The sequence below is a fragment of the Netta rufina genome, assembly GCF_964035555.1.
Source record: "Netta rufina genome assembly, chromosome: 26".
In the NCBI taxonomy this organism is placed as follows: domain Eukaryota; kingdom Metazoa; phylum Chordata; class Aves; order Anseriformes; family Anatidae; genus Netta; species Netta rufina.
In genome coordinates, this window is record NC_140150.1 from 5,095,366 (window position 1) to 5,120,841 (window position 25,476).

General features: G+C 54.3%; 1 protein-coding gene across 1 annotated transcript in view; it reads right to left on the reverse strand.

Annotated features, from left to right (window-relative positions):
- Positions 1 to 3,683: 3,683 nt before the first annotated feature.
- The window catches only part of ANKS1A (ankyrin repeat and sterile alpha motif domain containing 1A), a gene marked incomplete at its 5' end in the record, with an annotated part of 78,028 nt that continues 56,235 nt past the window's right edge, over positions 3,684 to 25,476 (reverse strand). Inside the window, 10 exons of the mRNA XM_084301962.1 lie at positions 3,684 to 7,619; positions 8,860 to 9,030; positions 9,859 to 9,996; positions 10,353 to 10,439; positions 10,867 to 10,938; positions 11,169 to 11,294; positions 11,763 to 11,927; positions 14,520 to 14,627; positions 14,841 to 14,993; positions 15,754 to 15,852. Coding sequence (XP_084158088.1) covers positions 7,500 to 7,619; positions 8,860 to 9,030; positions 9,859 to 9,996; positions 10,353 to 10,439; positions 10,867 to 10,938; positions 11,169 to 11,294; positions 11,763 to 11,927; positions 14,520 to 14,627; positions 14,841 to 14,993; positions 15,754 to 15,852 — 1,239 coding nt within the window. The 3' untranslated portion in view covers positions 3,684 to 7,499. The remainder of the gene's footprint in view (positions 7,620 to 8,859; positions 9,031 to 9,858; positions 9,997 to 10,352; positions 10,440 to 10,866; positions 10,939 to 11,168; positions 11,295 to 11,762; positions 11,928 to 14,519; positions 14,628 to 14,840; positions 14,994 to 15,753; positions 15,853 to 25,476) is intronic.

Genomic DNA, 25,476 nt, shown 5'->3' on the forward strand with positions numbered 1-25,476 from the left:
TCATCTTTATTAAGTACCACACAGGAGGGCAGGGGTGGAACACATTCTCCAGCAGTTTCTCAAATCATGCTTCAGCTTGTAAAACTCAATCAGATAAACCCATCTGGGCTGCCACAGCTACTGGGAAGTGACTCTTAGCGTGTCAATAGCTGAATAAACCTCTCAACTACAGAAGGGAATGCTTTTTTTTTCACCCTCCCCACCCCCCAAAAAAAAAAAAAAAGCCACTATTTAGTAGGGAAGGAAATGAAGGTTATAAAACTGCAATGCAGTTGTGTTTTTGTTTTTGTTTTGTTTTGTTTTGTTTTAATTCAAGGTGTTAATTCTGTTGTGGGCCTGTAGCCTACTTTGCCGAAATGTTAGTCACAGCCCAGGGACGCAGTTTGGATTTGATAAAGCCACATGGTATTTAAGATCATTAAAACTGCTCAATATATTTCAGAGTTAGCTTGAAAACCTGACTTACTGAATTATTAGAAATGGAGCATGTGGTATAAATTTAGCAGCCCCCAATGAATTTAGTATTTTACATCAGCCAGATTTCACTTGACACAAAAATCTGAACTTTCACCTGTATTTAAACGTCTGGATTTCTTGCTCTAATTTTATGTAAAGAAAACGTCCTACTTGGTATGCCAAAAATCTTTGCAGGTTAAATACTACATGCAATGGCTGCCTGAACTGTTAGAATTGTTATATGAATTAATTGCTGCTGTGCTGCAGCAGAACACTGATGTCAGTGTTTACCATCAGTAAATTAGGGTCCTGACAGTCCTCCCTCAGTGGATCAATCCTTGCAGGTGTTCATGGAAAGGGGTAAAAATCAGCCCTGCCCACAATTATGTGGAGAACAAAGAGGTTGGAGACCATCGTGTTACAGGTAGGTGTATCTTTAACAGAGCACATGGATGTGCTTTTATGCATAAATTAGTCTCAAAAGAATTCAGAATTCAGGATCAATACTGAATCAATCCCAGTCATATGGCGATCAGTATGATTAACTGCAAAACGAGCGACTCCAACCAATGTGATTTGCACCACCAACACCCCACATCCTGCGTGCCACGCGCCTCAGGACAGCACAAACCCTGCACTGCGGCCAAGGAATTGCATCAGGCCTGCTCCCAGCAGAGCAGCAGCCCATCCTTCGCTTCTACAAGAGCAGCAAATCGTCTCTGCACGCTGCTTGACACTGCTGATGGGCTCTTGTTCCTTGGATTTACAAAGCAGAGCAACACTGGTACAGCACTAGGCTGAACTAATCACACCTCGCTCAGCTGCCCACCCTCACCCCTTTCTCTTACCTGCTTTGGCTGCACAGGTCGCATCTGTGAGATGAGGACAGGAACAGCATTGCTTGCACAGATGAACAGGAGACTTCTGCACAACGCGTACGTCGCAGTGATAACAGGGCAAACGTGTGTCTAAGTTTGTTTATTAATTCAGTCTGTTCTAAGTTGTACAATTATGAAAACAACAAAACGACTGCTGGAAGCCCAGGAATATTTACAATCTCGCCTTGTTGTAGTGAGGTCAGTCTATGTTGTTGCACGGATTGGTTATGTTTGGTACCACAAGATGTTGAAAATTCAGACAAATTTGAACAGATTAACAATTGTATATACAGAAAATAAAAGGAAATTCAAGTATCAAAATACAGACAGATTAAATAACATTTGTATTACAAATCAGTCCCACTGCCATACATCACAATTAGCAAAAATGTCTACATTGCAAACTGAACTTGACTGTTCTCTGCCCTGTTAGGGAATCTCAGGTTATTCTTCCACGGGTAAGAAAAGTGAACTAGATCTACTTGGTAAGAGCAGCACATTTACTTCCTTTTGAAAAAAAAATGCAGTAATGCCAATAGGAGACCTACAAGGGAGACTTTTTGCAACAAGACAGTGTTGCAAACACTGTGCTTGCTCTAAAATAAAGATCTGATTGCATGGAAATGATGCAAGCAGAAGAAAGCCAGGAAAAATTCTGCTACTAGAAACTTCTGAAGTGGGGCGGTATGAGCATTAAAGCAACTGAACCCACATCAGCTGGGCACAGAACGAGTTGGTTGGAGGTACTATTTGGCATCTGGTCTGTGTCTCACAGCAGCCTTGTGAAGGCATGAACTTTTCACTACAGGTACATCCTGGAAGGTGCCCTATCTCCTCCCTAGGAGGGAGACAGGCATGTACCCCTTAAGAGTTGCATAATTTTTATCTTCTAAAAAGAACAAGTCCAAAGAAAGCTCAAAACCAGCTACGGTTAGGTGGTTTTGTTTGTTTGTTTTTGTAAATACAAAACTAAAAAGGAAAAAGCAACTTCGATTTGGAAAAAAAATCATCCACTCCTTTATAAAAAAAAAAGAAAAAACTTAGTAAAAAAACATCTTAGCAAACGTCTTTGTTTGTCTTGAGTTCTCAGCCTGGACTCATGCCGTGTACAAATCAAAGCCTGTAAACTACAATCTGTTCTCAAAAGGGGAACAAAACCTGGGGCAGCACCACCTTTTCCCAGGCAGGCAGTACAGCAGATGCATTTTAATTCAGTCATATTCAGCACCAGAAATTTGGGGCACTTTCCTCCGGGTACCATGAAATCCTGTAGGGAGGAAGAGCCAAAATACTGCGTAATGGATGCGTTAAACAAATTACTAGGAGTCAGTGACTGGCATGGTCCAGAATCAGTCTCCAGCATGCAAGTACCTCAAAACCCACTGAAATTAAAGGGGAAGATGCACTGCCAAAACAATTGCTTTGTCTATTAAGTGAGAAAGAGCATCTGGCTAAAGAACTGTTGGATCACTAAAGACAACCATGGAATTATACACAGGACTGGAAAGGACCACCAGGGTCACCAATTCCAGCCCCCTGAAGATTGGAGTCTTCATCACCACGTCACCTCCAAGCCAACCTTCAAAAAGCTCATGCATCAAAAAAAGAAAGGTGTCCCTCCTCCCAAGCAGAGGTTCAATTTGCAATCTCTCCAAAAAGACTTGTTGCCAACACACCAAATATTTACACTTACACCAGTATGAATTGCAACATACGCATAACAAGGAATGTTAGGTTTCCTAAATTCAACTTAAAAAAAAAAAATCTCCACTTTCCCCTCCTAATCATTTACAGGTCTATGCCCTTGGGATTATGGTTCATTTCTCCCCTTTCTTACTGGCTGGAGAGACTAAATGAAATCCTGACATACAGCAGCAACTGGAGTTAAACAGAAATTATTAGGGCATATCATTCTAGTAAAGCAGCAGGGTACCACATCCCCAACCATTACAATGCCTGTCGAGATTGTAACAAATGTGCTGCGCTACGTTTTTGCATCTGAAGGATTAAAAATCACAACTGTTTTAACAGCTCTCCCCCGAGAGGAACAGTTCTGTGAAAACACATCAGTCACAGCCAAAACTACTGTTAAATACTCCCGTAATTCAAAGAAAAATCAGCACACAGCACACCTTCAAGATGGCAGTGTTTGGGGATACAGAACTTCGAATGGGGCCAAGCCATCCTCGGGTCGATATGATTTATCCTCGGGTATGGACTGTTTCAGTGTAATGCCCAAAATTTAACTCCTTTTTTTTTTTGTTCATCTTCCAAAAACTGTTGCACTAATTAAATAATGAGCTAGTATCAAAAAAGTGCTAAATCACAATTGAATAAGCTTAAAAAAAATCCAACCCTTCAGGGCATAACTGCATTTAAAAACAAGACAGGTGCACAAGAGGCTGGAGTCGCCTCCAGGTATTCAGTGCGTAAATGGGAAGAAATTGTGTCCTTGCCATAGAAATGTCAAGTATTGCAATGCAACAGTTCTCTGTAGGGGAAGCGAGCTTTGTACCATTGGTAATACTTGGCCACAACCACTCGGAGGTGAAAGATCCTTTGCAGACTCTTTTCCTTAACTTATCTCCATCCGCTATAAAAGCACAGAATGGCTTGGAAAGCAAAGGATGCAGACTTACCCTGCAAGGCTTCTCACACTGGAGGAAGTTATTTCCAAGAATTTGGCATTTCTCTACTGTTCACCCAGAATTGAAGCAATTTTCAGTACCATTAGAGATGCGCACACCACTCCCACTGCTAAGACTTTCTATTGTACTCCTTGCCGGACTGCGTGGATTCTCAGTAAATAAAGATAATTTTTTTTCCCTCACCAAAAAAACCTGCAGTGCTACATTTAAACCGCGAACTGGATTTACTCTGTATCATTTCACATGTAAAAAAAAGAAACGGGTCGAAAGAAGTTTTTTTTTCTCCTCAGCCTAGGAAACGTGACATCGCTCTCGGCCTCGGAAGTCTCAACTTTTCCTTTGCTAGAAATGGAGAGCTGCTTTTCTCAGCTGGAGGCTGGGATCCCTTTCCCCCTCTGCTTTGGGAGCCCTCACTGAGCAGCCATGCACCCACTCCGAGGCAGACACCAGTGCCAGATGGAGATGATCTTCGTGTCAGCAGGCCACTGCTTCTTAGGTCTCTGCCCCGTTACTACATTTCCGTGGTAGGAGACAGCTGCCCGGAGATCAGCTTTTCAGAGGCAAACAGAAAGGAAGATAATGGAATGAATGATTTCCGAGTCATACACAAACGAGTGCCGGGAAAGGCGAGGCGTACAGCCAGGAGATGAGACACAGCCGTGAGGGTTAGGGACACAGAGGAAGCTTTGTAGTGTGGGCAGGGCCGCCTGTGATTCCAGCTGGGTTTGGACGGCCACCCTCAGAAAGGCACATGCACTAGCGGCCCCGTTTCGGGAGGAACCTGCTGCTCCCAGCTCAACGCAGGGGGCGATGCAAGAGCTCAGACCCTCTGAAACCAGGAATAGGTGTGGGCGACTGTACGGTAAATGCTTACACGTAGAAGCTACACTGCCATTGCTATCGGTTCTGTTCCTCTCTGAAGGATACCAAACCCTCAGGGCACTCGTACAGCTCGGAAAGCTGCTGGGAATCAAGCCCCAGAACAAGCTCTCAGAGCACCTCTGACGCTGCAATATTCTGCTGGCCACAGTGCTCCGGCTTGGGGGACAGCACCACAGTGCTTTGGGCAACTCCAGCGCGACCTCTGCTTCAGACCCATCGGCAGAGGAACCATTGGGTCTACGTTAATCGCTTCATAACACAGGAAATACATCTGCTTTCCTTTTCTTGCTTCAAGACAATCCCCTGAGTCCTCTCACTGGGATGCTTACCAGCCTGGCCCTAATTTTGAAGTCAGTTTGCCACTCAGTGCCATTAAGCCACAAAGGACTCCACTGATCAAACTCATTCCCAAGAAAATGGCTAAATAAAGATGTTGAAACATCAGATTTCACCACAAGTCTGGGGAAACAGAAGCAGCGAGGCAGAAGTTCTAAAGCCCCAGTAAAACTCAGGCGAGCTCCTCGTTCTGTCCCCTAAAGAATGGCTGGAAATAACCCAGGGCTGCTGTTCTGACCATTCACTGATCATGAGGGGAGATTTGGGGTAAGCTCCAAAAGCTCTTTTGGAACCAGAGCGCTGCTGGAGACCCACGTGTGCCCTCTGCCCACGTAACCCGCGGTGCCCACGCAGCCACGGCACGCGGGTGAGCGGGCGGCTGCCGCCCACCTTCAGGTCTCTAACACAGGCTCACTGTCACCACCAGCCCCTCACACCTGGGCTGCCAGGGGTTTTTTTCAGACTTCTGCACGTCAGCGAGCTACGGCCCTGGCCACGCCGCCCCACCTGCCCAGCCTCCCCCCGGGAAGGGTGCGCGGCCGCTGCCCGCGAGGGGCTGAGCAGGGCCCAAGCCGGGGCTTCGCTGCAAGACCCGGACGGCGTTCGTCGGGAGAGCGAAGCTGAGCGCAAGGGGTTTGCTGCCACTGTGTGGAAGTTGCGGCGCCTTTCACTACGGAGCCCCGCAACAGCTCTGTAAACGGAGCGAGCCTCGCACCCTGAGAGGTAGGTAAGTGCATTCCCAGCCTGAAAACGGGGACACCGAGGTAAAGAGAGGCTACGTTGCTTGGACATGCAGCAACTTAATGAGAAGTAGAAGTTAATGAGAAGCTGGAGTCCTGCTTCCAGCCCTGTCTCGGCATCAGGTCACCCTTCCCCTCCTCAGTTTCATCTCAGAGAGGTTTGCAAATGCAAGAACTGGGGGCAGGTCTGTGACAGCTTGCTCGGGCACTCACGGGGGATGTGAACTGTTCCGCAGTCCCAGCTCCGCTCCAACCTGTGCCAAGTGCCCTGCAGCCTCGTGCAAACGATTCCCAGCCTGGGATTAAAAGTGGCTTCTACTGAGATACACAGAAATGGGGACACGCTCCCAGAGGAAAACACGCAGTTGAGAAGCAGCCAGCACAGGCAGAGGTGCCCACTGACACGGGGCCATTTCCAAATGAAATCCTTGCTCTCAAGGATGAAAGGCGACAGATGTTTCAAGATCCCTATAGCCCTCATCGTGCAACATTTTGTAGACTGAAAATAAGCTTTGGGTCAGCAGCAGACTGATTTCAATCACATCTCTCCCTTCGGCAAAAAAGGAAAACTGCAGGGAACGTGCTGAACGCAGCACAGCTCCGCCTGCTTTACCAGACCTCTGCCAGCGCAGTGTCCAGCCCCTCTCAAACACCTTTCCTCCCCAACGCGGGGCTAACAACACGTGCCTTTCAGTGCTTTACCTCTTCACAATCTTTACAAGTGAGAACTACACCCATAGGTCACGAGAAGTCTGTCTGGTGAGTGTAAACACAAGGGCTACGGGGGAAAATCCTACCAGGGACTGAAATGCATGCAGCTGAAAAGCTCCCGCGGGCGCTCGCTGGGGGCCACCGCGCCGGATCTCCGGGAAGGGTCAGAGCTCACAGTGGGAACGATCACACCCGGCCCAAACCTGCACTCCCCTCAGAGCAGCTTCTCTGCTCCAGGCTTCGAGGAGAGAGATTGTGGGCAGGGACCCCGTGAGGAAATCTAGTGACCGTGTTATTTGCAGACAGCATCACAGTGGTTAGTGTCGGTTCGAATGACAGGTAAGAGGAGGGGTGAGTTCACCAGAACAGTATGCAGCCGTGGCTCAGTCGGGAAATAGAGGATCTAGGAGGAGGGAGTGCGTGCACCGCAGAGACGGGAGGTCTCCATCAGTCCAAGGATAAGAAGGTGAAATAGAAAAAAGGCCTGGGGAACGTCACGTTGCCCCAGGGATTCACAGTGCCAGAGCGAGGGGAAAGACGTGAAAACGGCAGGCGGCTTCCTGGATCCACAGCTCCGACTGCCCCAGCCTGCGCCCCTCTGCACCTCCCACCTCACGGACATCTAACAGCGTGTTACCCTTGTTTCCGAGTAAGGAGAATTCACAGTGTTCAGTAGTGATCAGGTACAAAAGCCGTTTAAGTCTACAGTCTCTTAAGTGCTGCTGCCTTTGACGTAGTGCCTACGCGGGGCTCAGTGCGAGCAGCTGGAGGAAGAGGGAGTTTAGAACAGCAGACAGATCAGATCGCAAAGGCACGGTTAGACTAGGTGGACACAGGGTTTGTTTGCTTTAGAAGATAGTGGTCTCATACTTAGTGCTGAGGGTCCGCTTGGAGTCCTGTTTGGGGTCCACGACCCAGGAGACACTGGCATGAGACTGGGAGTCTTGGTCCACTTCAGGGGGCTCCAGCTGGAAATGAAGGAGAGAAAGAGCGCGTTAGGGCATCGCGCCTCCGGGAGCCCGAGGCTGGGACAGAACAAGTGGGCACTCAGCGCGTGGAGAGGCTGCTGCTCTGCCCCAAAATGCCGTGTGCAGGGAAGCAGCTCTCACTGCGGAGGCATTTGAGCCCTTCACAGCTAAAACATTTCTAAGCACATCGTTCTCAGCCCAGCACCCTGAGATGACTTCCTGAGCTAGGCCTGCAAGCCCCTATCACCACTAGCGACAGCTTCACTTCGTTTCACAAACAAGCATGAAAAATTCAGCGCTGTGGAGACGGCTCTATAAAAAAATCAGAGGCAGAGGGGGAGAGAGGGAGACAGCTCCAGGCAGGTGAACTCCCATGTGATTTACTCTCCTGACCAAGCAAGGCTCTTTCCTCTTGTCCTCCTGCATCAGGATCCTACAGGAAGGTTACCACCACCAGAAGAGCAACGCGGTTAGCTGAGAGCTGCCGCTCTGCATCAGCGGGGAGACTCTGAGCAGTTTGTCCCCGGGGTCCATCGGAGCCCGCAGTGCAGGCCCTGGAACGAGCGGGGAGGGAAAACGGCGGCGAGGCAGGACACGGGAGCACTGCAGGAGGCACGGGGGGGAAGCAGGGAGGCCGGTGGCAGCCCAGGGCAGTTGGTAATGGGAGATGGCAGGAAAAGGGTAAAGACCTTAGCTCCGGGACTAACAGACTGCAGCGGCAGGTAGGAGGGGCGGTGTGTTGTACAGGTGTGACAGTAACAACAGCGGGTGTCGGGAGGGAGCGGCACCTGAGCGGGGGGAAGCAAGCAGAACACAGACAAAAGGAGACATTAAAGGAAAGCAATGGCTGGTGCAGCAGTCCCTGCTTCTCAGCAGCTCCAACCTCGGCGCGTTTTGGCTCCGAGGGCGCTCCCACGCTGCAAACTGCAGGGTGCCCACTGAGCTCCCTGTGGCTCTGCAGGTTTGCACACGGAAGCTGCACTGGATCCAAGCAGGACACTTAACCCCCATCCCACCCGGGGCATTTCCACCTCTTCTCACCCTCATCCCAGCAGGGGAAGCCCCGCCACCACAGCACAGCCACCAGCAGAGCCACAACTGCTGCAGTACCAGCAGTGCCTGAAGCTACGGGCACCCCGTCTGCACCCAGGCTTCCCCACCACGACAAGGGGGTTTAGGCAAACTGTGCCGAGGAGAAACCCCAGCTAGGACCACGCAGATGACATCTGCGCATACATACTGCAGATTTCCTCACGCCGGCTCGCGGTTTAGGCACCGGTTTGGAAGATTTCGTTTCGATCGTCTCTGCTGCTGCAGCGCCCAGCGGCTTCGCTCTCTGGGCTTGGAGGGCCAGCTGGTAGGCGACCTCAAACGCCTGCCCCAACGTGAGGATGATCTCGTACGTCAGGTTCTTTGGAGAGAGCAGAAAACACACAGCCGTTAGGTGCACGTGAGCTCCACACCCTGACCCATGCACTCAGCAGCCGAGGGAAGAGCTTGCCCTGGAGACGCAGACCCTCAGCAGGGCTCATCCTGCCACGTCCCCAGCTCCCTCTCTGCAGAGCAACGTCCCCCACACCTTCCCAGGGCCACCTGCAAGCCTGCTGTGGCCCCTTGGGCATCGCAGTGTAGCAGCGTTTTGCGTCAGAAAGAGAAAAAAGCCCAAACGTTTTGCATAACTGATTCTGCCCAAGAAGAAAAGCAAGCGATGCTTCCACACACTCAGTGAATTAAAAGGCTGTTAAATCAGCCTATTACACTGTGTGTAATTGAGAGCATGTTAGGGCTTTGTTCACAGCATATTCCCCAAGAGGAAAAATCTCCTGCCCTGGTTTATTCAGCACTGGAGACTGCAGTAATGAAGGCAGACAAATATCCTCTTTGTCAAGAGGGCTGGAAAGTAAAAGCATTCTGAGCTAGGACTCCTAACGGAAGGTTTTAGGGTAGAAATAGGTAAGAGCCCCGGAATGGGCCAGATCCTGGTCTCTGCCTTGCCAATAAAGCTGAGTAATTACACAACTGCACAGACTGGACCCACCCGAAACAGAAACCATCGCTGGAGTCTGATCACACAGACCGAACCCACACACAAAGAGGTGTGAGTGTTCGCTTCCTTCAGCAACGCTCTGACCGCTCGGACTGCAACATCTCTCCTGGCAGCACCTCAGGGCACTCAGAGGTGGCCTGAAGGGAGATGGACACAAACAGCCCTGAGGCCGGACGCTCCACCCCGACTCACCACATCCACGGTGCTGAAGACGTGGCAGTAGTGGTGGCTGGTCTGCAGGTCCTTGGTGATGTAGGCGAACGTGCAGAGATCATCGGGGTCCTGAGCAGCGCAGGAAATGTTTCGGATTTCATGCTCAGCAATGACGTTCTGTAGGACACAACCACAGCGTCACCCTTGTGGGGAGGGCAAACACACCCAGCAAAGGGAGCGGTGACAAAGCATGTGCTGGGGACAGGGAGGGGTTTCTCCCAGCCTGACCAATGCCAGCTCTTTCCCCTGGTAGGAATAAATGGCAACGGGGTCCCCAAGCAGCCTGCTGGCCAAGCCTTTGGCATTCAGGTAACTGTCACCACCCTGGTGCTCCCCCATGGTCCCAGCAGTTGCAGTTCTGCAGGACCAGCCGTGGCTTCTGGAGGCACCAGATGCGACCTGCAGCCCCTCAGGCAGGTGGCACTGCAGGTCTTGTCCCTCCAGGCACCAGCTTCCAGGTGTTTTAAGCTCACCTTGTTAGAGGCATCGATGAACTTCACCCCCTTGTACGTGATGGACAGTATTATGGTCGGGATCTTCTTCATGTGTTCGGTGGATTTCTTTGGAAACAAGAACACTCAGGTGAACGGCTGTGAACAACGCCCCCGTCCTCAGCACCACCCCAACCCTGCTGGGGGCCAGCACAGACCCTCAAGAACAGGTCCCTGGGGGGCTTAGACCAGGAGGCAGAAAACGTGCTGCTGGTGGAAGGAGACGGGAAGGGATGGGGATGTGAAATGAGCCTGGTTTTCTCAGCAAAAAGCCTGATTCTCCTCCTGCACAGCCACACAAACTAGAGGGAAGGGTGCTGGGGAGGGGCCCGTTCACCAGTGGCAGTGGCCACAACCTGTTACATGGCCTGGGCCCCTGCTCTCCCTGCCTGTGGGGTCTGGAGAACCACAGCTACACCAACATCCCCCTGTTGCCCTCTCCTCATCATCCCCCTCGGGCTGCGAGCCGACCCCCCCGTCCCCACAGCCCCCTTACCCTCATCTTGGCACAGGCATCCTGCGTGGACTCCGTCCCTCGGAGGTCCTTGATCAGCATGGAGCCCAGGTACTGTCAGGAGGAGGAGGAGATGTTAACATGCTCTCAGACACCCCAAAGGCTTCGGGTGCAAACTTCCCAGCCCCGAAGCAAGGCCACAGCCCGGCGAGCAGCCAGCAGCCACGGCTACAGAGGAGCAGGTCGCCCAGGGAGGGGGGAGGATGCATGCCACCTCCCCGTGCAGCACTCTGAGCCCACAGCCTCCTCGCCCCATCCACCCACACAAGCCAGGAGCCACTTACGTTGGCCTCGTACCCGCAGGACTCGAAGATGAGCTTCTCCGGCTGGTGCTGCCAGTTCTGGACTGGGGCGTATGGGGCAGCCAGGCTGGGGGGGCGCAGGGTCAGCTTTGACTCCCGACGCTCCTCCTGCAGGGGTAGAAAGGTGCGTGTAAAACCACAGCGCATCCTCCCCTGGGGTGAAACACAGATCTTGGGGGGCTCTGGGGGTTGATGGTTCCCAAAATCTCACAGGGGCTGGGAGGGGGCAGAACACTGCGGGTGAAGGTGCTTGTGGATGTGCACGTCACCCATTTGAGTGGTGAGACTGAGGCCCAGGTTGCTGTCTGTAGGCTCCCTGTCTGTTTCCTTATTTTCTCAGCTAAAAGACTAGGAAAACTACATGGCCTCCCTATTTTCTTCATGGTTTCCTTGTTTTTTCCCAGCTTTGGGCCTACGAGACGAGCTGCTGGTGGCAGCAGCAGTGATGGAAGCTCTGCCAGATCTGCTCCCTGACCCTATGTGCATCATCCTAACTCCTCGCTGGCTCCAGAGGAGGGGGAGCCTGCACTGAGCCATGCAGAGGGGGCTGCAGGACGCACGGAAGCAGGCACTGACCTGTGCTTTGTAGCGGTCCACTCTGGAGTACGGCGCAACCTCGCTGCCCCGCTCGTGTTGCCTCTTCCCGGTGTCTCCGGAGGGCAGCAGGAGATCTGCGGATCTGCCCGTGCAGGAGTCGTTCTGGCTCAGGGGTGACGACGTTTGGGACACCAAGTCCTGGCACTGAAACGGGCAGAAACCGAGACCCGTCCCCGTCAGCCTGCGCCGCAGCCCTGCCCGCACCGCGCTCTTCCTTGCGCTGCCTCTGCCCCCGCTGCCCTCTGTCCTGGGAGCATGGGCAGCTGCAGGCAGCCAGCACCAGCAGAGCAGGATTTGGCTGCTGGCACTTCCCTTGGGGTGTGCTGGTCCTGCAGGTGCTGTTATCTGCACTGTGTTATCAGCACAGCCCAGCCAGAATTTGTGCCGAGTCAATGCTCGAGCAGCAGCCACTGCCCTGCAGGCACCCAGAGCGCAAGGAAGGGAAGGGCTCGAGCCCAAAGCTGTGCCCTGGCTTCCAGTTGGCATCACCATGATAATTTCTCCCTAGGAACCAGGACCAGGGTCTGCACTGCCCCTTACACTGCCCAGCACAACGGGTGCAGTGAGCAGAGTTACCAGGGTCAGCCCCTGCTCTGCCGTCTTGTGGCTCAGCACCTTCACTCAGGTCGTTTCTTTTCCCCTCCGCACCCCTGCTCTGCTCCAGGATGGTTCCAGGCAGGTACGCAGCAGCCAAGCACATCCCCACCTCCTGTCTGAGGAGGGCAGGAGGCACGCCGGGCTGCGGGCAGGGTGTTTGCAGGGCTCTGCTAAAGCACCGAGCAAAGCCCTGGGATCAGCCGCCCCCGGAGAGCCTGGCTCTGCCTGCAGGCAGCACTCGCAGCCTGGCCGTGCCAAGCGGCCCGGCAGGCAGCGCCGGGAGCTCGCAGCTGCAGCACGCATTAGTCCTATTCAAGGGGCTTGCTTAATTTGCCATTGACGTCCTTCCGCTCCCCAGCCGCAGCCAGGCACTGGGAGGCACCAGCTGCAGCGCCAGGAAGGGCTGCGAATGGCCCCGTTCTCCTCCTCAGCCTCCAAACCCCGCACACCCACCGGCCGGTGCTGCACCAAAGGACTCCTCTCCCCACCACCGAGCCCCAGGAGGACGTCTCAGGGAAGCTGGCTGCTTCCCACCGGGGCTTCTCTCGTCTGGGAAGGCGGTGGGTGAAGGCGTGGGGTTTGTGGGGTCACCCTCCTGGCTCCCAGCGCTCTGGGTGCAGCACCAGCACGAAGCTTCTTGCACCTAACTCTGGTTCCTAAAAACTCCAGGACATGGCAGCACAACTTGCTGCAGTTACGACTGCTTGAAAAGCCCTGGGAACGCAGGGCAGAAGAGAGGAGCTCTGCAGCAGAGAAAGGAGCAGATGGTTGGGACGGGGAAACCCCAGTCTCTCCCAGTTCCTGCTCCAGGAAGCCGATCTGCAAACACCGGGAGGAAGCAGTGCGACCCACTCACCCTGCGTGCCTTGCTGCCCTCCTACGAAGCTCGCAGGTTAGCTGCAAGCTCAGTGCTTTGTTAAATCCAGCTCCCAGACAGCAGTTCTCAGGAAGAACGGCAAACACGACCGCTCCCCTCCCAGACACCCCAGTGCAGAGGGGCCTGACGTCCAAAGCTCCCAGTGCTGCAGCAAAAATCAACATCCACAAATCACCCCGAGGGCTACTTGGCTGCGGGAGCAGCGGCTCTCAGACAACCCCAGCAGCCCAAGGAGATGGATCTCAGCCTCCCCAGGGGTGCAATCAAAACGTCACATCCCAGCTGCATCCCATCGCAGCAGCTGAGCAGGGTGCATCTGTCCAAGGGACGGTGCCGGTCGCTGCTGCGTGGCCCAACCAAAGCAAGGTTTGCCCGGCACAACGTGGCACCTGAAATTTGTTCTCTCTCTGTCCTAGTGCTCCAGGGTTCAGGCTGGTCTGAGATAAGGGGAATTTTCCCCTTCCTGCAACCAGGAGGTTTTCTGATGCGGGTGCTTGTGAGAAGACCCAGCAGAGATGAGGAGGAATCAGACAGGTCAGGGCTCCAGCCAAGTGAGAGCCGGTCTGGCTGTCACATTGCCAGAGGTCGCTCAGTCTGATTTGGGGTGGGAGCATCAGGCTCTGCATCATCTACAGCACCAGCTGTGCATTGGGCTCTGCATCACCTACGGCAGCAGCCAAGGTGCCTCCATGGGAACGGCTCAACACAAAACTCCCTCCTCTGCACCGCCAGCTGCGTGTGGTTGCCTCAGCACTTCAAGAACTTTCTTCCCAAACCACCAAGTGTCTGAGAGCCGGGAGTAACCCGAGCTTCCAGGTCAAATCGATTTGTTCTAATCAGAAAAAAAAGCCTTTTTTTTTTTTTTTTTGAGAAATAAAAGCAATGCAATTTTCAAAGACCACTCTCTACACTTATTACTCTCGCTACCTACTTTCAGAGGAGTTTTAACTTAAATATTGACATTGTAGGGGTTTTATTTTCTTTTTTATTGATTTTGCTAGGCTGAATTTCCTGTGCATGAAAGAAGCAGCGGAAGGCTGAACCAGCCTCCCCGCTGAGCCTCGCTGCCCACCCAGGACCTACACCCTCCCTAAATGTGCTGCCTGAGCCCCTCAGAGGTGTCAGCCACTAAGCAGGAGGTGGTCATTCCTGGCAGACCCGGGATTAGTTCTTTGAAAGAAAAGGGAGGAAAGCAAAGGCGAGCCAGGGCAGAGCAAAGCACCCGGCCACTACCGGGAGTGGGGACACAACCGGTGACTCACTCTCAGCTGCGAGAACCGCGGCGGCTTGGCCGGTGGCTCCTCGTAGGGCCGGTCCGCCAGCGAGGCGATGATCCTCTTCCGATGGCCGAGCAGGTTCACCTTCAGCACCTGCAGGGAGAGGCGGGTGGCCGTCAGCAGGGCTGGAGAGATGCACAGCAGCTTTGGGGAGCACAGGAGCTGCAGCTCCCCGCACGCCCCCCAGCTTTTCTGCCCCCTGCACGAAGCGAAGCGTCCCCCTCCGAGTGGTGCACTCGCGTTGAACACAGCTCCCTGTGAGGAACAGCCCGGGGGGAAGGCAGGCAGGACCCCAGCAGTACTCACGTTTACTATTTCAAGCTCCCAGAGGTTTTTCACAGTGTCGATAGAGCTGTAGCCGCTCGAGAGGAAGGACTGGATGTAGTCCTGCAGCCCCAAGGAGTCGAGCCAGGCGGGAACCGAAGGCTGGCTGTTCCCATCGCAGCCCAGGGGTTTTAACTGCGAAAGCGCAAGGCACAAAGAGGTTAAAGCCCCGGGGCAGGGAGCCCAAAGCATGCAGCGTCTGCAATTACAGCCAGTTTAAATGCTATCACCATCTCCCCTCACAGCTTTAATGTACAAAACATCGCTGCACAAACAGGGAATGAACCTCAGCAGCCTCGCCCTTGCCGTGAGCCCTCTCCCAGGTGGGCAGGAGAAGCTGTGGGGGCTTCGAGGGCACCACTGCCCACCCCAACCACAGCGAGAGGCACGGTCTGCCTGGCATAAGCGAGGAGAACAGCTCCAGAAAAGCCCTTTCCGTGGCCTTCCCAGCACAGCAGGCGAGCTGAATCCTCTCTGAACTCGCACGCAGGAACAAGGGCCCTGGTTACAGCAGGGGAGGTGTCAGTGAGGTTAAAACTAGTTTCCCTGGCTCTGCACCAGCCTTTCTTCTTGCAAAAACCCCTTTTCTCCTGCTCTTCTCATTGGCACTCCCAACCTCTGCAGCCACTGAGCCAAGGACACACGGCAGAAGAGGCTGCTCAGAGCAGGCCCCCCAGGAGGGACACCCCCCCATCCCCAGCACCGAGATGCCTCCCAGGGTTCATCCCACCCCTGGAGCTGGAGGCCCACACGTTCCTCCTCCAAACCCCTCCCCACTGCCCCCGCCATCCTTTGGGGTCACCGGGACACAGCTGGAGGCAGAGGGCCTGGTTTTGTTCCCTCTGCCCTCAGAGCCACGCCGGGCCCTGCTCCCCGCGGGGACATCGGCGCTCACCTTCGGGAGGGAGCGAGCTGCCTGCAGGAGTTTGCGGCGGTGCTGCGGGTCACCGATCCCAATGTCCCGAAGGTCCTGGTCTTCCATGACATTACAGCCCTGTGGGGACAGGAAGGGGAGACGTGAGAGCAGAGCCCATGCACGTTACAGCCCCTACCCCACCTCGGTCCCCAGCACTGCCCGTGCAGCCCCCGGTGCTGGCCCCGAGGAGGCAGCTCAGCCCCACGCAGCCTCACGTCCCCACTTTGGCACCGACACAGCTGGCACGAGAGGGGCTGTGGCACTGCAGCACCTGCAGGGTGGCCTAGGGGGACAGTGCTGCTACCCCTTCCCAACACAGCCTGCCGCAAGCGTCCTCACCCAGCCTCTGGGTTTCAGGCCGTCATTACAGCGACCTCGTCTGAGAGGCAAATTGCTACTTAATAATGCCATTTCCCAACGCCCGAGTAACCCCCAGCATCTGAGTAACCCCCAGCATCGGGCTCTGCTCAGCCTCCCTCCAGGGCCACCGAGAAAACGCATTTCTTTCCACGAGAGCAGCAGAGCTCAGCTTTCTCCTCCTTTCCCTCATTCCGGGGAGCAGCTCACCCCCAGGGACACGCTGCCTGCCCCTCACTGCTTGGCTACAGCTTGGCTCGTGCCCCCTGCCCCGTGCGGAGCAGGAAGGGATGGACACATGCAGACCGTGCTTACTCACCCCCCTCCACCACCACCCGTTTCTCCCCGTACCTGGGGGAGCTCAGTGTGCAGCCCGGGCTCGGCTCCCCATGGCTCTCGTGCGACCACGGCACCGCAGCAGCGAGCTCGGGGCTCAGGGACGCGCAGCGCCGGCCCGCACCCAGATCCCCCCCCAGGACCTGCCTCCCTCTGCTCTCGGGAGAGGCACAGCTGAAGGTCTGAGCTGCCAGCGCTCCGCTGTTCCACATTTTGGTTTTGTAAGAGAAACCTAATTAAAATTGGCTGTCGGGCAACGTGCTGCTGCAAGGGCACACGGGCTGTGCAACCAGCGGGCAGGACGGCCAGGGCTTCGGGAACGGGAGCTGGAGGGAGAATCTCTCCCTGTTCTCTTTAAAGGGCAGTTTTTAAGTTCCTTCCCACTCTGCTTGCTCAGTTTGTGCCCACTGGAAGATGGGGCTCAGCCACGTGCCATGTCAGTAGCCTGTCACAGTAACTCCTTGGGCCCTCCGTCCCCAGGATTTGCTCTGCCAGCAGGGCGCTGAGATGAGTGCTCAGAGCAGCGGCGAATTAACGCTGCAGATAAGAGGTGCCCGAAGCAATGTCGCTGGGAGAGCTGCCCTCGGAGGCCAGACTGCAGAGAAACAATTATTTAGCAAATGACAGTGGCAAATTAAATCAGCGGGTGGCTGGGAAGCAGGGCTCGGCAGGCGCTCGGTGACCGCCAGCGCCCGCAGCAGCGAGACGGGCGCTCCTCTGCCCCCGTCCGCCCTTGGCAGGCAGAGCCGCCCGACGCCCTCGATTCCTGGCAGGCCTTGGGGGGACCGAGACCGCAGATCTGGAGCAGACAGCTGCAGCACAAAAGCGTTTGTCGTCGGGAGCTGCTTAAACAGCCGAAAGCTGGGGCTGAAGGCCCTGCAGCTGACGAGGGCGCTTTGTTCCCCGCCTTCCCAAAGGTCAGCTCGCAGCAGCAGGCTGGGCGCTGGGCTGGGGCACCCGCTGCCAGCTGCAAAGCGCCCCCAGGGCCACTTGAAATGGCACCGTGGGATGGGTGGCAGCTCCACGGGGCCACACGCTGATAGATTGCACCTCGTGTCCTGCAAGCCAACCTGCACCTGAGCGGTAACAGCACACGAAGCCTCCGCCAAGGCTGGCACTGTGCCGTGGAGGCTGCCCTGCGCTGCTCCCAGTTGCAAGAGGAGGCTCTCTGCTGGTGGAAGGATCTGCTGGTGCCCATGTGCTGGAAGAGCAGCCCAGGCTCCAAACCAGGCAGAGAGCAAACCTCGACCCAAGCAGGGCACAGAGGCTGCCGCTGTCGGAGGCAGCGATCACCCAGCTCATTAGCAGCAGCCCACTGAAAAGGAAACACATCCCTCCTTCCTTGCTCACAATTTTTAAGCCAAAAAGCCCCGTTCAGTGTGTTTCTGTAGCAGTGGGAGATGTGTACTTGGCTCAGGGAAGAGGATGAAAGGCAGCTTAACTCCACAGCCACGCACCTCACCCGGCCAAGCGCTTTCGCAAGCTGCAACTCTGCTGAAGAGGTCACCAGAACATCCTGGGGAGGAACCACGTGTGCAAGAAATTCATCTCCTGGAGCGAGACAGCTTTTAAAGGGCCTTTTAAATGGACAGAAGGTGACCAGAGCCAGCAGTGGGGTGTCTCCAGAAGCCTGCTGAGCAAAGCATTACCCTCCTGCCTGGGGGGGGGGCAAAGGGCAGCATGAGGGGACGCCTCCCGACATCCCCGCAGCAGCAGCAGGTTAAGGTCACGGCGTGGGTATCTGGAGCCTGCAGCTCCCAGCCCCTCAGCCCGCTCAGCACCCCGGGACCTGCCCATCCCTGAGCTCAGCTGCTCGGTTCCTCCCCAGCGAGCCAGGTGCTGGAGCTGCAGCAGGCGCAGGGGCTCGGGGTGGATGCGGGCGCACCGAGCAAACCTTGCACACACCAGCGAGGGCAGCGTGGACCTGAGCAAACGGTGACATTGGCTACACCTAAGTCTCACGTACCAAAATCAATAGGCTTGCTGCTCCTCTGTGCATTTTTTACTCCTGCTGATTTTCCAGCAGTGAGCCTTTTGGTGCTAGTGCGCTGTAGCACAGCCACGCCTGGCTAGCACGGCCCCTCTCCAAACGAGCAGCATGGAGCTGGCTGTGCACGCATTTCCAGTTTGCTCACACATTTCCAGGCTGCACACACATTTCCAGGTTGCCTGTTTTATGCTGACATATGCCATGCCAGGCCCAAGGCAAGGCGATAGGTGTTCTCCCACTTTTGGCATCTCCAATTCAATAAAAATGGCTTGCCGTGCAGCAAGGGTACAAGCTAGTTAAATACTGTAAGAGCCACAGCTTTCTCTACTACTCCTTATTTTGATGTGTCACATTAAATTCCCTCGGTGCCAGTCTGTATTCTCAGGGTACTTAACCAGGATAGACAAAGCAGAGCAGCTCTGAATAAATCATTACTCTATTGTGCATGAGCCTCTGCTTGGAGGAGCGTCCTTTATACCCATCCGGATTTCATCTCCAAAGAAAAAAATAAGCTGGCACTAAAATAGATAATTAAATGCAAACACGCTGGAGATCTTTTAACCTTTGCCAGCTGAACAGATGAGCTGTTTATTCTCAGACTTTAAACCTGTTTGCGTTTAACACGCTGTTCAGACAAAAGCCAAGGGACAGGGGTGCTTTGCTCAGTGCCCTGGTCCCGCTGCCACCTGCCCCTGCGCCACGCAGCGATTGCCACAGGTCTGCTCAGTGCCCTGCTCGCTGTGTCTGATAAATCCTTCACATCAGGAGCCCCCTAAGCAAGGAGGGTTCCCTGGCACGAAGACTCTGCTGGGGTCCTCTGCAGCTTTCCTCCTTCCCTGCCTTTCCCAGGGGTTTGTGCTTCTCACCACCAGCCTTCAGCCTTCTCTTCCTCCCTGCCCTGGCTTTCTGCCCTCTGCCCTGCCAGGCACCGAGCTGCCGAGGCCGCTGGGTCTGTCCCTGAAGCAGGCAGGAGCCATCCCTTTGCTGTAACAAGCAGGGGAGAAATGGAGAAACATCCCCACCCAGCAGCTCGCAGAGGAACAAGGGAAGAGGCGCTCAGTGACGAGCAGAACAAAGCCTCTCCACCACGCAGCGCTGCTCCAGGGAGACTGCCTCGATGCAGGGCTGCAAAATTCCAGAGAAACTGCTCTTTGGTGAGGTTTGTAAAAACAATACCCCACTGTATGGTGTATTTTTTGTGTGTGTGTGTGTTTTTGCTGTTTGCTTTTTTAAAAGCAGGCCATTGGTGCTGGCAGGTCAGCAAGCAGGCCAGGAGATGCCATCTCCTGAGCGCCCCGCTGCAGGCTGCCGAGCAGCCCCAGCACCCCGAGCCCAGGCTTACGGCTGGACCCGCTCAAGGTCCTCTGAGGACAAACGCAGCAAAAGCCCAAGGCAGGGGAGAGGAAAGCTCCCAGGGACTTGCTTTGCTGTTACCCAGTCCTCCATGGCTCAGAAATGCCAATTAGAATCACCCAAACTTTCTGAAGATGTAGCTCGGGCTGTATCCGTTGTGACAAGTGCTTCTTACCTTGTGCAGGCTGCCAGGCTGAGCACAGCGAGCACAGCTCGGGGCTGCAGGAGGACCAGAGCTCTCCTTTTGCTCATGCTGGGGAGCGGGGGTGTCTGAGCACCCCGTCCGTCCCACACCTCACCATTTTCTCCTTCAGGGCACAGGCGACAGCTCCTCACTTCCATCAGGAGCAGCTCTCAGCACTGCCCGCCCTGCAGCAGGGATGTGTTCAGGGGCTGCTCCTAGAGCACTTGTGCTGGCATTAATCTGGATTTTGGTACAGCACCCCACGCATACAATAATTGTTGGAAGTGTTTTGTTCCTAGAACAGCTGGGGTGATCCCTGAAACAACCCCCTAAGAAGCAAAGGCTGTGCTTTTTTTTTGCAGCAGGCACAGGAGCACAACGTGTCCCTTAACTCCCCTTTGGGCATCAGTTTGGCCCAGGAAGCATTCCTGCCCTCAGTCTGGGTGTCATGATATCATCCCCAAATCTGTGCTTTAGCTTCCTCGGGGCTGAGAAGAGCTCCCTTCACGGAGAGGGGCAGATGCCCAGGACCACAAGGGGCACCTCCAAACACTGTCCCTGCCCTCTGCGTGGCCCCAAAGGAGAGCAGAGATCTTCCAGTGCCCTAACTCTTGTCTGGATGGAAACCCAAAGGCTCCGCTTTAGTCACGCTTCGCATCCTACACTGTAATTAAACAGCCTGCGAGGCTCCAGGTTTCTCATCAAAGGAGAAAAGCACAGTCGGAGCTCGCACTGTACGAAGGCAGCGTCCCCTCCTGCCAGTTAGGTGACCCCAAAGCCGAGCGTGCCAAAAACGGAGCCGTCGAAATCTGCCAGCACTGCTCCTCCAGCAGGGCGCTCCGCAGGCACTTAACTACCCAATTTTCAGATGCTGCTTCTTGCACAGAGCCTGGCTCGGGTCCATTCTCTCTTTCCAGCTAAGGAAGGGCCCAAGGCAAAGAAAGTTTCGTATAGGACGTGGAGCCTTATCCAGCCAGCAATGCAGTTTAATGAATCCCGCCTGTCTCGCTAGGCTCACGCTCATACAAGTGCTGCCGCTGTTACTAAACCATGTATTAAAGACAGGCGGCGGACTGCAGGGAAGAACTGAGACCAGAATGTGTTTGCTATTAAAAGCAACAGATGCAAAACCCAAACACAGCTTTTCCAGACTACAAAGGCTTCTGCAAACATCTATAGCAGAGTGCCTTCAGCTGGATGAGCCAAAGCATCCATTTTTTCTTAGATTAATGCACACAAAGCTCTTTTTTCTCCCCCTTCTCAGTAAATTCAAGACAATTTGCATCTTGTCAAGGATTTTGCTGTCACTGCTCTTGCTTTACTTTTGGCAACCAAGAGCCTGGATGCTGGAGATGGAGCCACATCCAGCTCACCACAGAGCCAGCGCGAACAGGGATAACGCAGCGAGTCCCAAAGCACAGAGGCTGCGCCTCCCTTCACCCCCACACCACTCGCCCAGCCCTCCTTCTGAGGCAGGAAAAAAACATAAAGACAAAGAAGGATTCTGCACACTTCTATAAAGCCACCAGCCTTCAGAGCCCGGCAGCCTTGGGCAGCACCCCGAGGGAAAGGGAAGGCAGGGAATTTAGGAAGATGAGCTACAGCGAGGGCATTCCTGCGAGCTGACAAAGCCACCAAAGCAGCCAGCAACAAACTCTGTCCCCAAATCCGTTAGCAGCTAAAGGCTGAGGGTCTTAGTTCCCTGGGGGGCTGGAATTTGCATGTTTGGCCTCGCACCGTACCTGCAGTCAAACCCATCGGAGCTCTGCGGTGCTGGGCAGAGCCTGGCTGGGAGCTTCGATGTGCTGGGGCTGCACGGACCCGTGCTTGGTCCAATAAATCTTGTTCAACAGGGCAGGAGCAGCTAACGCTGTGCTGATGGACTAATTCATTACCTTGTCCTAAAAACAAGCTTGCATTCTGTCTGTGCATGTGCACGATCTGTTCTTTGGGGCTTCTCACCCCCTTTCACAGCCCCAAAGACCTAAAACCTCCCAGGGTGGATCCAGCCTCGAGCGGAGGCCCCGCTGAGCACCTACAGCACCACGAGCCAGCCCTGGGTGCTCAGCCCCTCTGACAAACCCGCTCTGGTGGCTGTTGACCCCAAAACTGGGACCTACCCACCCCGATTTCATGGAGCAACAGCAGCCCTTGCCCATGAGAATTTATATTTGTAGCTGGCCTCATGGTTTTGTGCCTTCCCTTAGTGGTAGCTGCAGTTCAAGGTAGTTCAGGGGAAACTAGGGGAAAAGAAATATTTGTTTTGCCAAGGCCCTGACAATGAAGGCCCAGCTCTTCACATAGCATTGATTGTGGAAAGGACTCCTATACAAAAGCCTACAATAAATCCTAGATTAGCACACAGCCACTTCATTTTTGCTTAATTTTTTTCCCCCCATGCACACTGGCAGTGTGACAATGGCAACGGAGGGAATCGGTCACGGTTGTCAAGTTCAGGCAATTTTATTGAGAGCAAAAAAAATTAACTGCTACTTTAATGGCTTTTTTAATGTTTATTGGGCCTGGAGCTACTAATGAATCAAATGTAAGTATTCTCTAAATTGCCAGTTCTGGTCCACCCACTTCAAAACCCACTCTGAGCTCGCTGCTCTCCGCGAAGTCGCTTTCATGGTGCGCGGTGCTCAGCGTTGTGCTGCCCTCGGTCCCCAGCCCTCAAAAAGTCCCCAAAGTGCTCCCTCAGAGCCTGGCTTCTGCATCCCACAGGTCAGGTGAGGCTGAACACGCTCGCACCGTCCCCATCCAGAGATAACCCAAAAAAGCAAACCGTCCTAGACAAAGCACAGCCCTCGTGAGCCACCCAAGCAGCGCCTGACGCACTGGAGAGCTGTCAAAAAAATCCTTTCGCTGCATGAATTGGTCCCCGCTCAGACGCTTGGCAGGAGCTCTTACACCAGGGTCCAATTCCGCTCTTACGGGGTGCTCATCCAGGGCATCGAAATCAGTCTGGGGACCGAGGAAGAAATCCGTTTCCAGTATCCTGGCAGCAGTGATAAACAGGAGACAATACCATGTAATGTGGCTTATGAGCTCCCTAAGTCATAAAAATAAATGAAAGCCATTTCGGCAATAAATCTGCCAGCCGGCGTGAACCAGGCTGCCGAGATCCTCCGATCGGATTCACCATTGTTAAGGGTGGATGGCCGGCGCGTCCAGGTGGCAGCTGCCCCTCGCTCCCCAGCGGCTCAGCCCGCACCAACGTGCAGGATCGGTCACCAAACGCCGCCGTGGGGCAGAGAGAGACACACGGCACAGCCTTTAGGAAGAGCAAGCCCAGCTCCAGCAGCTCGAGACCTCCTGCCCACTCCATTCCCTGGACAGCTGGAGGTTGCTTCAGCTTGAAACCAAGGCCGGCTGCCCAGGCGTGAGCCGCACACGGATCTATCTGTGTCTGTCTGAAGGAATTCCCAGAGGGCTGCGAGCGTGCCACGTTCTCTCTCTATCTCACCACATGCAGCAGCTGTGAAACCTTGTCTGTGGGATCTCTGAGAGGTCGCTGGTCTGAAGAGGTCACCACTTGGTGCAAAACACGACTGGAATACGGCAGTTAAGTTCTGCCCTAGATGGCTACTTGAAAATGGCAAAAATGAGAACTGGTTTCAAATGAAAACGATTCTCAGAGCACGCTGAAAGCCTGGCGGCACCCGGGGGGCAGCGCCTGCAAGCCAGGAGGGGCAGTCGGGAAGGGGAAGGTGCAGAGCAGAGCTCCCACTCACTGCTCGTGGGAGATGCCCGTGCTCCAGCAGCATGTGGCAGGTGAAAGCAGCGCACAGCCAGCACCCAAGCACGGGGAGTTGCAGGGCAAAGGGGATCCAGCCCCGTGCACATCGTGTCCCTTGGCGGCTGGAGGGCTGGCATCAGAGCTGGCCTGGCACACGCTCAGAGCTGTGTTTCAGCCCTGCTCTGCTCACACATCAAGCCAAAGCCTCGGCTCTACGTTATTATTATTTTTCTTAACTGCTTGCATACAAAAGGAGGGAGAGGGGGAAGGCTATTCTGCACTGAAGACCACTGCAGGCTAATCTAACATGGCACTGAATTGCATTTAATCTAATTAACGTCACTACTCTAAATTATTTGCGGATACCCCGTTCTCCCAATCCTGTCATAATTCTACCACTTCTCCCCAATTATGAAAAAAAGAAAACCCTCAAGGAGCCCAGGGCACTACACGAGGAGAACAGATTTCCGTTTCTGATGCTGTCTGATTGAATCAGCATTAGCTGCTTTCCACGCACTCCGTAGGAACACAGGCTTGAACAATAAAAATAAAAAAAAAAAAAGCCATAAGAAATAGGTTATGTTCTCTTTCACCTGCTCATTTGCGAATCGAAATATCTTTGGACTGAATGAGAAGTTCAGGCACAGGATAATCACCGAACAGAGCACGTGAGGTTTGCCCTTCTCAGACACCAGGAGCCGTCTCAGACAGCACCAGGCAGTCAGCCCTCCAAGGGAAGGGCAAAGCTTCAGCAAGCATCCCGGACAAACGTATGGGCTCTAACAGATCACACACCACTAATGTACAGGTACAGGCAATGGCACTCCCTTCTCCGTTTTGGTGTCAGGGTTCCCCTGTGAACTGCTGCAATCCCTTGCCACCACCATCTCCATCCTTCCTCTCCCCAGCGCGCAGCACAGCCCAGCCTGGCCTCTCTCCCCAGGTCGTCCCGTGTTTGCCATGGGGCACTGGGATGCACTCTGCATCTCACAGCCCCGAACTGGTTTCCCCGACCTCCTGAAGTGAGAGCACCTCCTGCAAAGGCAGTGATGACCACAGGGGACGCAGCGGGACCGAGCTCTGGCAGCAGGACCCCTCTCGGTTCCTACTCTGACATTTTTCCTACTCTTACAGCTCCCTGGGTTCATTACCAGCCAAGGACAATTAAATTGATTTATAGTGCTTTTTTTTTCCTGAATGACACTGCTCACTCACTGCTACGGCTTTGTGAGCTGACCTTTTCTTTTCCTCCTCCGGTGGAGGATGAGGCAATGGGTCTCCTGAAACGCCGTGCAGACACCAGGGCTGCATTCCTCCACGTGGGAGGTAGCAGCGCTGGCCTCTCTTGGGTGGTGGGGTATTCTTGGTTCATTAGGGCTGTTAGCATTTGGCATGCACTTCTGCTGAGGATTTGGGTCTACTTGCAGAGCTGTATTTTGCTAAGGCCAGGACAGCGCAGCCACTGCCAGTAATCCTCAGCGAGCAGCTTCAATTCGGCGATGTTTACCCATCGCACAAATAAACCTTTCCCCTCTAATGACAAAACTCCAGCGAGCTGCAGAGCAGAGGAGGAGGATTTGAAGCACCATCTCCATTTTCTCTTTAAATCCCCAGCTGGCCGAACAGGCTGCTCTTCGAATTAAAGCCCCCCATGAAGAGCAGAAGTTTGGTGTCACAGTCCGATCGCCCCAAGCCAGCACTGCTGACGGTGAAGGTCACAGCGTGGCAGTGGAGAGGACGAGC